The 13144-nt window shown below is 43.8% G+C and overlaps 1 protein-coding gene across 6 annotated transcripts in view; it reads left to right on the plus strand.

Moving 5' to 3' along the window:
- Positions 1-4758: 4758 nt before the first annotated feature.
- Positions 4759-13144, plus strand: part of MYCBP2 (MYC binding protein 2) — a 179727-nt gene continuing 171341 nt past the window's right edge. For all 6 annotated transcript variants that reach the window (XM_027744280.2, XM_039386244.1, XM_039386246.1 and 3 more), the window contains exon 1: positions 4759-5448. In XM_027744280.2, the coding sequence (XP_027600081.1) occupies positions 5168-5448 (281 nt within the window). In that variant the 5' untranslated portion in view covers positions 4759-5167. The remainder of the gene's footprint in view (positions 5449-13144) is intronic.

Genomic DNA, 13144 nt, shown 5'->3' on the forward strand with positions numbered 1-13144 from the left:
TATATGGTTCAGCATTAAGCTGTAAGCTTTTATTTCCCACAACTTTTTTCTGGTTTGTACTAAATGAATTTTAAAGCAAGCATTTAAATGAGAAGACAACAGAGTTTGGCTAAAGTAGAATTAAAGTCTAACATTAGCAGAATAAATAGTATAAAGCCTGAAGTGTGTGAAGGGGTGCATAGAGGGACCTTTTGGCTAGCAAACTCTTTGGTATCTGTGACAGATTTTTTGGGGATTAAAAATGAAGTGGGTTTTCCTTGTTCATTTGTTTTCCTTTAGCATGTCTCTACGATTTAGAATGGGAAAACTTGACTTAAGAAAAAAATAGCAAAGCAAATTAATTTGGAGAGTTGCATTTTTAAAATTATTTTTTTTTTAAATATGTGAGCTTTTATTTCCTTCATTTATGCTGTATATCATAACTAAACCTGGGTAAGGAGAAGTTAGTGCCACTATTTGACCTGGAAAACAATTGGATAGGAGGAACAAGAACCTTCATAGTAGCATGGAAAAGAAGTCTTGTCCCTAATATGGAGGCAGTATAGTGCTTGTCCTGTTCCTTCTATCATTAAAGAACTCTTTATAATAGAAAAACACAGGACAAGAATTGTGCTGTAAAGTTTTGTGGGTTTGGTGTTTCCGTGTGTATGTCCCCCAAAATAATGAAGTCTCAAAATAAGTGCTGACAACTTAAAAAAAATATATTTACACTACAGAGTAAAAATGCAAAAATGGACTTCAGCTTTGCTGGAACTATGTGTTGAAAAATGGTCCCTTTAATTAAACATATGACCTGCCTCACAACATGTCTTGTCAGTGACATAAGCTTAATGACCAAAAGATTACTATTTTTTTTGCCATTATTACTGGTTTAAGTGCTATTTGTGGAGAAAATGTGATGGTAAAAGCTAGTTGCTTCAGGCAAACAAAGAACTCTAGCATCACCAATTGCAGTTAATTGCAAGTTTTACTGCAGAAGGATTGAATTCTATGGTTCATAACAACCTGGCTTCAACTGTTTAGCTTACGTATTTTGAAGTTATCACATTCCATATTCCCTGCTTGCTTGTGAAGAATTATTATGTTGTTTTGTATAACATTTTGAAAGCTTAAAAAAGCAAGACCTGGAAATATAATTGAAAAGTTATGAGGGTTAGGTTATGAAATCATGGAACCTTCTACTTTACATTCTGTCATGCAGGATATGGGAATTACCCAGTGGCAATTGTTCTGCTGTGTTGAAACTCACATTTGTACAATGCTGATCCATGGGAGTTGTGACAGTGAACAAGTTCTGCTAAAACTTATTTACAAAGGTGCCACGTGAATGAATACAACTGCTGCCAGCCCCACCTCAAAGTAAAAGGGAGAGGCTGATGGACAAAGCACTTCATTCTGTATCAGCATGAAGATGTTTGCAAGCAGGAAAGGAGCTGAGTATTGTCGGAAATAAGACATATTCTGCTTTCAAAGCACAGAGTAGCTTTGCTCAGCTGACTGAGTTTGTTTTGGTGGTATAACAAATCCATCTTTCAAATATGTACCACTAGACCTCTGCAGCTACAGAAAGCAAAGGGCTAATCGGGTGCAGCCTCCAAAACTATACTACCACTTAAAAAACCCAACCCAACCCAACCAACCAACAAACAAACAAAACCCAAACAAAAAACCCAAACAAACAGAAAACACCAACAACCAGCAAGCAAAGAAATAGATTTGAACTGGTAATAATTTTCTGTTAACCACAGGAGCATAGTCAATATCAAGTCTAGCACAAGGTTGGTCCAGATGAAATATGTACTCCTGAATGTTCTTACGTGGCACAACACTGGTATTGTTGCTCAGGATCAGAGTCAGAATATGAAATATGAGTACCACGGTCCTATTAAATAAATGAATACATACATACATAAATAGAGGAAAAAGAACAGGTGGCTTCTTTGGAGGACCAAGCAAGAAAAGAAAAGATGGCTGTGAATGAGGATGGAACATCCAGCTCCCACTTGGTGCCATTAACAGCCTCACAAGTTAGACACCACTTTGTATTTTGAATGAAGAGAAAAAGAGCTAGGAAGTGGACCACAAGAAGGCACAGTGTTATTCTGGCTTGGTAAATCTTAGTTACATTGTCAAACTCTATTGCTCATCACAGATTGAAGCTTATGGAAGGTGGACTCTGACTGTGGGCACTTTGCAAGTTTCACCCAAAAGCAAAAACACTTGAGATAAAAAAAGATGTGGAGTAGCAGTTGTAGCTTGCAAAGAACAACGCTCAGCACACTGTGTGTGGCTTGGCACAACACAAGCCCAGACAAATTCTAGAGTTTGCAGTGATACGCAAGAATTGCAATAAATTGCATCACTTTCATAAAAGTTTGCCAGCACCTAGCTTTCATGGCACATGCAGTAGGGTGGTATAGCAGCATTAGTGCAGAAGAATAATTTTGAGATGAGACAGGCAATGTTACACCAGAAGATAGTCTTTTTCTCAAACAGTGTGTGTTTGGTGAAGGAAAAATTACTATTTGGATATAAAGTAACAGCTTTCAACAAAACTCAAAGGTGTGCTAAAATGTGGGGGGGTTTTCTGGTTTCGCTTTTTTTCGTGGGTTTTGTGTTTTGTTTTGGGGGTTAAGTTTGTTTATTTATTTGGGTTTTTATTTGTTTTTCTAGTTCTCGCCTGTAGGTATGATTTAAGGTAATTCCTAGAAGAGGAGCTACAAAGACTTATTACTCTGATTCTCAGAGGGAATGCGATTTGGTGGTGGTTAACGCCATAAGACATGGCACTTGTTTTCTCATGGATCCTTTTGATCACTGCTGTATTACTATTTTCTGTTTCTTTTCTTTTTTTCCTCACCCACTAGAGTATAGGAATTATAATTGAAAGCTTTTTATGTAGTTGGTGCTTTAAATATTTCTTGGATGGTCTCTAGTGCCTTTAACTGCATCAGAAAGTAGCTTTTTCTTCAGTAGTGGCACTACTCTGGCTGTCTTTCTGCTACCTGGACAGCTACCTTTTTGAAAACCTGTAAGAATTCACTGATTTTAAAATTCCTAGTTTTCTGTAAAAGAAGTATTTGAAATTCAGCTTGAAAGATTAAGTGTCAGTGGGTGATACACAAGCTTAAGAAAGACCACAGTTGAACAGTTCTCTTATATTTGCTGTTATTTGCTTTCAGGTATATGGTGTAATTCTGTTGTCGTGGTTGTCCTGTGCAGGCCAGAAGAACTGATGATCCTGGTGGGTCCCACCCATCTCAGGTATTCTGTGATTATATTCTGTGACTCTATGGTTGTGCAGAAATTGTTTGAAAAAATATTTATCTATAATTAGGAGAATTCCAGGCTTTATTTAGGCCCTTTTTTGGAGGGTAGAATTAAAAAGAAGAAAATATGACAGCGTGATCATCCTTTGGATGACAGTTTTCTGCAGTCTGCAATCCAAATCACATTTGGCATGAAGACTTTTTAAATTATTTTTTATTATTATTTATTATGTGTATTCTGGCCTGGCCACTTGAAGTTTTCAGCTGTGTAAAGCACTAGAAAGTGTGGCAAAACTGCAGGGCTACAATTCCAACAGATAAAAAGCAATAATGTAAGAAACCCGAAGAAAGTGCCTACTGCCATGCCTTCCTTGTGCTCTAAAAGCAGGTAAGTTGTCCTGGAGACAGTGAAGGCAACTTAAGGAAAATGTCACTCAATTTAGTGAACTCTGCCTTAAGTAAGAGGGGATATTGCTCCTGAAACACATCCTGCCTAGGTAGCATTACATAGCACAGACACAAGGTGTGGGGCATTGGTGCATAAGGGCTCAGCTGCTGCAGTTGGTCACACCAGGCTTCTCGCACCCAAGCCACGCCGCTGATGCTCCAATGCGAAGCTATAGGGTGATGGAATGCGGCTGCAAAGGCTGTCCTTGCTAACGCCGTCCCAACACAGCCAGACACCCCAATAAAATATGATCATAGAATCACAGAATCATAGAATCGATTGGGTTGGAAAAGACCTCCGAGATCATCGAGTCCAACCCTTGGTCCAAATCCAGTCTATTTACTAGATCATGGCACTCAGTGCCATGTCCAATCTGTGTTTAAAAATCTCCAGGGATGGTGAATCCACCACCTCTCTGGGCAGCCCATTCCAATGCCTGATTACTCTCTCTGTAAAGAATGATGCACAGACACTCCCTCCAACTCCCAGAAAGAAGGTTGTAGCTATCTGGGGGTCGGCCTCTTCTCCCAGGCAACTAGCGACAGGACGACAGTGTTAAGTTGTGCCAGGGTTGGATGTTAGGAAGATGTTTAGGTTCGATGTTAGGAAGAAATTCTTCACAGAAGGGGTGATTAGATATTGGAATGGACAGCTCAGGTTGGTGATGGAGTCATCGTCCATGTACACGCGCCGGGAGAGACTGGACGTGGCACTGAGTGCCATGGTCTAGTTTACGTGGTGGTGTTCGATCGTAGGTTGGACTCGATGATCGTTTCCAACCCAATGGATTCTGTGACACGCACTCGCAACAGGGCCCTGCAGGGCCCTGCAGCCCCGACCCCGCGCGGCCGTGACACCGGGGGACCCCGCGGGCCCCGGGAGCAGCCCAGCACCTCCGGGCCAGAACAGACAGCGCTCCCACTATCCCGGCTTTCCCGGGGGCCGCGCGGGCGGGGCGGGGCGGCGCATGCGCCGTCAGCCTTGCTGCGCGCGGGTGGGAGGCGGTGCCGGGGCGGCCGTGCGCGGAGAGGGCGGCGGCAGCGCTGAGCACAAACTCCGGAGGGAAAGCGGCGCTGCTGGTCTCCGCCCCCCGCCTTCCACACACACCCCATAGCGGGAAGGGGGAAGCGAGCGGCCCGCTCCCCCCAGCCCCCCCCACCCCGGTCCCGGCGGTGCACGGTCCTGCCCGGGGGCTCGGCGGCGGCGGGCGGTGCGCCCGTGGCGGAAGGCGAGCGGCGGGCAGCTGGGGCCTGGAGCCGTCGCTGCAGGAGGGGAAGAGCGGGGTGTTCCCGCGGCGCGGGTGGATGCGCAGCCCGGAGGGCGGCTCCTGCGGCGGCTCCTGCGGCCTCCCCATGGCTGTGCCCCGACGGTGAAGGCAGCGGGAGCCGCCTGTGTCCGCGCCGCGCCAGGAGGCGGCGCCGCCGCAAGCAGGGGGCGGGCGGGGAGGGGGATGAGCAGCGCCGCAGCCGCCGCCGCCTCTGCGGGAGCTGCCGCCGCCTGCGCCGGGGCCGAGCGGGGCTTCTCCTCCTCCTCCGGCGGCGCCGCTCCGGCCATGGGGCCCATGGGGCCCGAGGAGGGCTCGGCCGGCGGGCTGGGAGCCCTGCCCGCGCCGCCGCTGGGCTGCAGGAGCCGCTACCAGCTGCTGCTCTCCGGGAAGGCCCTGGCCGACAGATACCGGCGGATTTACACGGCGGCGCTGAGCGACAGGGAGCTGGGGAGCCACCCGGGCAGGTAACGCGCGCCGCGCTCCCCCCTGGCCCAGACGCGCAGCCCCGGCCGCCACCCCTCCCACCGCCGGCTGGGAGCGGCCCGGTGCGCGCACCTTCCTCCCAGCCGGCAGCCGCCCTCCTCAGCCTCCTCCCCGCCCCCGAGTCGGGCAGCGCGGGTGCTGCCGCTGCCATGTGGCCGCGGCCGCCGCGCCCCGGGGGACGGACGGAGGGGAAGGGGCGGTGATGTAACCCGGCGGCTGCCCAGGTGCCGCCCGGGCCCCGCCGCTCAGTTGGCCGGCGCTGCCGCGCAGATGGCGCTGCCGCCCCTTCTCCCGGGGCCCTCGGGGGGGGAATTACCTGTGCCCGCTGCCCTCCCCTCCCGCGGGGGCCGTGGCCTCCGTCCCGCCCCAGTGTGCGGCCCAGCTCCATCCGCCAAGGGGGATGGAGCGTGTGATGGAGCGTGTCCATGCAGAGATCCCGGGCGGACCTTGCTCCGGCCAGGCCTGTTGTGCCCCGGAACGGGCGGTCTCTCCAGACAGGCTGCGCAGGGCACCTGCGGATCCCGCTGCCGGGGTCGCCCGAGCGAGGGCCCTCGGCACCTCCCCATGTGCTGTGGCCGTCTCTAGCTGCCCTGCCTTATTTTTTCTCCTCCTCTTTCGGTCATCTTCTCTGCCATCGCCGTGTAGGCGGCCTCCGTATCAGGAGGGAGGCAGCACCTTCCCGGGGGAGCCGGGAGGTTGGGGGATATGGTGCTGCCCCACCCAGCCCTTCCCCGGCGGATGGAGCCCCACGGGGCGCCCTTTCCCGGTGCTGCCGGCCGGCCCTGGGGCCGCAGCGGGTTCCTGTTGCTCCTCTGGCCGGGAATGCCGCGCCGCCCTGCCCTGCCTTGCCCCGAGGCGCGCACATGCCCGAATGTCAGGCGGGGCGGAGGTGCGGGTTGTGGCAGTGCGGGGCCGCGGGGGACAGAGGGGGAGAGGCGGCCGCCCTTAACCCGCAGCCTCCACCCCGGCCCGAGGGGACCCTCCCGGCCGCGGAGGCCAGGGCGGGGAGACCGGCCGGTGCCCGGTCTGGCGGTTCTGTGCGAGGAGCTCCGTCGTTGTGCCCGGGCGCTGCCCATTGTTCCCCTCCGGAGGTCGCTGAGGATGCGGGTGACACGAAACCGGCACCTTCCTGTGCTCTCAGCCCCTGCTGGCCCATAAGCTGTAATGTGGGTGGCCGGATCGCAAGGGGAGCTTGGAGTCACCGTTGTTTCAGTTTGCAAAGCAGGAGGAGGTTGGCTTGGGTGGCTTCTTCGGGTCTTCTTTTTTTTCCCCTGACTTGACAGCAGGGCTTATTTGTCTTCCCACCCCCACCTCTCGGAAAGGCTGTGTCTGGGAGTGAAATTAACATAAGAAACTGGAAGAATAACGTAATTTTCCCGATTTGTTTATGGCAAATGCTGGAAACGTGGGGTGTTATTGGTATTTGAAATATTTACAATTACCGAGTTGTTTTCAGAGTGTATGACAAGGAAACTATAGTTCTTTCTTCCCTTTTGTAGGCCTGTGTTTTCTTACCTCATGTATTCCTCAGTCTGGTGCTAATGCTTTTTCCTTTAATCTTTTCTTCCTGCTTTTGAGCTTTGTATCATTTAAACCTGGGACTACAAGTCCCAAGTGTAAGGATACTCCTAAATGCAAGGAAATCAGCTTTGCAGTTGCTCCACAGTGTTCAGATACTTGTCTGAATTTTGCCTTAAGGGGTCTGTATTTTTTAAAGCTGTAGTTTTGAATTTGTCATGTGCCCTGTTTTTTTTGTTTCAGGATAATTCAACTGGTATCTCTTACAGTTGTAGAAAATGCTAGCTTTAAGTGTATGTAAATTTTAATGCTTCTCTTAATTGATGTTTTTGAGGTCAAAGCAAAGAAGCCAGGCTCCTTGTACAGAGCAGATAGGTTCTATTAAGCTATTGGCAAGTAAATGACAGATATTTAATACTGGTGAATACAGCCAATGTGCATTGTAGGACTTTCAAGAGGACGAATATTAATAATCATCTAGTTGCCCACTATCACTTGGTACTCACTTGCAATACCTCGTGTCAGACTGATGGCAGCCAAGGTACTGCTCGTGATCTCCACCCTTTCTCCATATTGGTGTGAAAATATTGCAGTTTGAGAACTTCAGTCACCTGGTAGACTTAAACAGAAATGGTCAAAAATGCTTTTTTACAAAAATAGTAAAAATCCCAAACATTTCCTAAAGAGATGCTTTAAAGTTATTTGTGGACGCAGTCTAGTTGCTAGGGTAGATAACGTTGCCAGATACATTAATTGGAGGTTAGGATAATACAGTTTATGACAGGAGTCTTAACTTGATTTTTATATATATGGAAAATCTGAAGCCCCTAATTGGTCAATAAGAGTGTTTGTGACTAGAAAAATATCTTGGAAGTAGCTTAAAAGAACCTCAAACAAATTGGCTTATGAACAGTAATAAAATGTCAAGAAGACTAATTTGAAGAGTGATAGTGCAACATATTTGCTATAGTTGATGCAGAATTTTTTTGCTTCAAGTCTGCAAAATTGTACTCTACACTTCATGGGCCATGACCAGTGCTTGCCCCAGTGAATGTTTTTATTTCAAGCCTAACTTTAATGTTTATGAAGAACTTACAAGCAGTATGAAAATACTTCTGTGTAGACAAGGAAATCAAACATTATGGAGATTGTCTGAAAGTCACAAGTAAGATTAGTATCACATTTGGAAAGGTGTTTGTGCTGGCTGTTGCCTGAAAGGATGAATGTCACGTGTTGAGTAGGATGCAGTAATTGGCTCTGAAAAAGAACTAGCAGTGCTTTGCATTTCCTCATGTGATACTGGCTCTGATGTTGTGAACACTGGTCTCTGAAGGAGACCGTTCTGTTGGTGTGCTTGTTGTTCCTGACACATTGACATAATATTTATATAGTCTCTTGCAGTAACAGATTAGAGACTCACTCTGGGTTAAAATTAACTTGGCAAAACTGGTTTGTTGTAATCCGGACTAATTCCCTGATCTGGCTCACCTTGTGATTGTGCTTGTGACAGCATGAGGTGAAGGGTTGCACAAAGATTTGTGTACTGAGAGGCGGGAGCAGAGAAACTTGTTTTTGTCACCAGTGCCAGCCTAATAATTTTTTGAAAGGAAACAGAAAAAGTACCAAATTCTGCAATTTACCATACAACTGTCTTTGCTCAGATAACAATGCTACGAATCTGTTAGGGTACTGAGCAGTGGGAAATAGACTTGTCAATTCAAGATTGGTTTGGAAGAAAAATCTGCTCTGTGCCTAGTTCATAGTCTCTGCTTTTTGGCCACTGAAATATCTGAAAATAACTGGTGGCGTAATGTCTGGTGTAGCTGTAAAAGTCTGTAAAAGACTAATAGGAAGTATAGGCCTCTTCAGAGGGCAAGTAAAAAATTCCTGTTGTTGGAATGTTGTCTCGTACACTGGGTTTTGAGTGGACAAAACTAGAAGTCTGTACTGCTTTCCGTATCAAAGCTTTGTGTTTGAAAAGTAAGGTATTTCTGATTTTCACATTTTTGCTGTCTTTAAATATACAGTTTTTCTGTTGTATAACTTAATCCTAACAAACATCCCTATCCGTAATTGCTGCTATTATTGTGTGTGGGTCTTGGGGTTTTCCCTGAACTGTTAGTGCCTTTACTCTTCTTTTACCTGGTAGTATGTACCACCAGAAGTATGAGTTGGACTCCATATGTTCTTTGAGACTTTTTGTCAAATACAGATAAGTGTATAAATATGTAATGGCTTTAGTGTGTCCTGTTTTATAATGGAAATCCTCACTACATAATTTTGACTAGCTTGAAACTGGACTATTACAATGGCAATATAGTCTGAAGTGACAGTAAGTTCATACTCATGTCAAAGTGACCATTACTTTGTTGCTAAAGTTGCCTCTCTTAACTTAGATCCTTCAGAGGAGAAAATCTTCTATTTGTGTTATGGACCCTAATGTTGTGCAGTGGCCTGACTGAGATCAAAGAAAATTTCCATGATGACTGGAATGTCAGATTTCTGCTATTAAGCAGAAATTAGATGGCTGTTTTTCCCAGCCATTTTGGCTGAAGAAGAGCCAGCCAACTTTATTTCATTTTATATTGATTGTTTCAGCTGGATGATTGAAGAACACTTACAGTTGTAAATGATACATATTCTGGAAAAAAAGGATTGTTAGGTTAGTCTTTAAGCTTTTCACAATTGACACAATGTCTTCCCTTATACCCTTGCTTATGCTCAGTAATGTAATGCTTATTTGGACTAAGGATCTCATATATATACACACACATATATATATGTATATATACATATGTATACATACATATGTATGTATATGTATACACACTTGAAAGTTTATTGGAAAAATGCTACTGAAACATTTGCCCTACCAAGATTAAAGAATTTGTGAAAACTTTGTTTAGTAAATTTAGATGTATGAGATTTGTGTTCATTTGATTGTTGGCTAATTTGATTGTTGCAAAGCCTTTATTTCTTCAGATCTAAAGCCTTTACAAAAGCTGTTCGCCATTTTTGGTTTGGGACTTGTTGCTCTTTTAAAATAGAACTATAATTGCAGAAGTTTGGAAGCATTCATTTGACTGAAAAAAATAAAGGTTCTGTACATAAAGGTTCTGTACATAGTGAAGTGATAGCACTGTTTCTTGCAAAATACTGCACATTATGTACTACGTTTTCCTGTTCATTCCAGTGCAAAGGTTTGCTCTGTAGGACCTTTCCAACTGAAATATTCTAACCCAGTCCAGTTTAATATATTCTCCCTGTTTTTCAATTCTTAGATTTTGTAAATGTCATTTTACAAAAAAAAGGTTTTGAGTCCTTATGTAAACTAAAACCTCTATTTAACTGGAAAATTGACGTGCTGTTGAGTCTTACATTAGGCTAACCTGCCTGTTAGAAAAGCTGATGAGAGTTGCTGTCTGCTTTTTAGCTGCAGTATAGCAGTTTTAATACTGTATCATGCTATTGGTTAATAGGGATTAGCAAATGACTAAAATTGTGTATTTTTACTTTCTTTTGTGCCTTCTATTCTGTTGAGGGAAACAGTTTTACATAGGAGTTATTTTAAAGAACTCTAGTAGTCTCTTAGTCTAATGTGGTTTGTATTTGTGCAGTATTGGTGTAGAAAACATAATAGAAGCTGGAAAGAACCTAATAATACTATGTTGAGAGGCTTAAAATGTGCATTTTGTGTAAATATATGAAAAAATTGTAATAATATATACAACTAATTTGAAAAAAATTTTTAAAAAAATGGGAATCCATGAGAATATTGAGGTTTTGTGAACTCCTTGAGGTGCATTTTGTTTTTACAACGGAGGCCGAAGCAACCTTAGAAGTCTAATGATGCTAAAAGACACTTTTGTCTTTTAGCATTCATGCATTCTTCTGCTTTTTCATTCATAAGGAAAGTGTGTAGTTTGGAAAGGAATTTGAGCATGTGATGAATCATATTTTGTAATTCCCCCCCCCCCCCCGTTATTTGTGTTGGGTTACAAAACAATACCATGTGGAACCTCTTGCTTTTCAGGTAGAAGTTCAATTATAGGCCAAACTTAAACTAACTGAACAGAAGTGATAAAAAACGGTTAAGCTATTTCCTTTTTAAACTATGGGAGTGTGTCAAATAGCAGCAGCTACAGTGTTTGTACTGTGACATTCTAAATGTTCCCCTGTGGAGACGTGACATGTTCTCCATATAGTGGGTTTGTTACTGAATCATTTATATCGGGTACCTGACTATTTAACTGTAATATTTCCATCACTATTGGTTAAACCATTTTAGCGTTCAAATGGTAATTGTCTCAGAAAATGTCTTTTTTAGTGAAGTAGATTTTTGGGATTTTTTGGGGAATTTTTAGTTAGTGATTTGAAACCATCCGTGTGTATGTTCTGGGATTTTTTTTCTTTTATTTTGTTGTTTTGTGGTGGGTTTTTCAGGGTTGTATTTTTTATTTTAAACTGAGAGGACATGCCAGTTAAAGTTTCAGTTACATTGTCTGCTCTGGACACTGATGGTCTGTTAGGTGGCAAATTTAAGCAGTTAAAATTAGGCTGGAGGGATTTAATAAGTTACTGTTCCTCAGATAGCTATGTTAAATGTAGTAAATGCGTTTTTGCATGCTTAAAAACTTGATGTTGAACTTGTATATCTGCTATGTTAGTTTTGGTTTTCCTCATATTATTGCCTGGCCAAAATATTTTGAAGATTTTTCTTTAGTAAATTCTTCTCCTGACACATGACAACGTATGTTTTGCCAAACCCATGATTTAAAGACTATTTATGTCTGTAAAGCACATGTGACATATCCATAACACAGTTTTTGGTACTGAAGTACTTAGTGCAAACTGTTTCCCTAAACCTTATCTTACTTTGAAAACTTTGCAGCAGTACTCGAACACATGGTTGCATTTTTGTCTTTTCTTTCTTACCTTGCTAGCCATAAACACTGCTTTGTGCTGAGGTGCTGATTGGAATAGTACTCATATAATTAACTTAAGTTTTTATATTGTAAGTACATTTCACAGCAGATCCATCCCAGTGGTTTTTCACAGCGACTTCCTATCACTGTGCCCCTCCAAAGGATGAATACTAGAAATTAGCACAGGAGAAGGGGCTCCTTGTGCTGTAAGTTAATGCATTAAGGCATATGGTATTGGTACATTTAGATTTAATGTTTCATATGTTTTGAAGCATATTAATGTGCTAAATATGCTTTTTTCTTAGTAGCAAGTATGTCATACTAAATAGCATGTTATAGCTCACTGCCTCCCTTCAGACTGAAAAATGTGTTGATGAACCTGATTAGGTTTTATTGTTATAACTGAATGATAGTTCTTTCTTTGCATCTATGACTACTTTGGCCCGAGAATACTGTTATGATTTTTATTTTTTTGTTTTTAGTTTAATAAATCTAATGCCAGTTGTACACACTAGAAAATAATCAAAAATTGAGTTTCCTTTTCCCCTGAAAAAATTGGAGAGTTGTGGTTAGATTAGTGCCATTCCTTATTTTAATTTTCTTCCCTTAACTTTCCGTGACTTGTGTTCCCAAGCATTATTGTCTCAGGTAATGAGTTTTGAACTGAGTTTTTTGAACTGTTGGGAAATACTTTATAGATCCTCTGAAAAGGTGTTACAGTTTAACCTCAGTGAACAGCTAAGCACCACTCTATTGCTTGGTCATTTCCACCTGCAGTGGGATGAGGGAGACAGTTGGAGATAAAAATGTGAAAACTCATGGGTTGAGATAAAGACACTTAAATAGCTAAAACAAAAGCTCCGTGCACAAGCAAAGCAAAACAAGGAATTAATTCACTACTTCCCATCAACAGGCCGATGTTCAGCCATCTCCAGGAAAGCAGGGCTTCATCATGCATAAAGGTGATTTGGGAAGGCCAGTGCCATAACTCTGAACATGTCATCCCCCCTGCTCCTTCTTCTCCCTGCTTTATATATTGCACATGATGTCATATGGTCTGGAATATCCCAGTTGGATTCACCTGTCCCGGCTATGTCCCCTCCCAACTTCTTGTGCACCCCCAGCCTACTTGCTGGCGGGGCAGTGTGAGAAACTTAAAAGACCTTGATGCTGTGTAAGAACTGTTCAGCAACAGATAAAGCATAGGTGTGCTATCAATATTGTTTTTATTACA

This window comes from Pipra filicauda, unplaced genomic scaffold (genome assembly GCF_003945595.2).
Source record: "Pipra filicauda isolate LSUMZ 115617 unplaced genomic scaffold, ASM394559v2 scaffold476_size470866_pilon, whole genome shotgun sequence".
Classification (NCBI taxonomy): Eukaryota; Metazoa; Chordata; class Aves; order Passeriformes; family Pipridae; genus Pipra; species Pipra filicauda.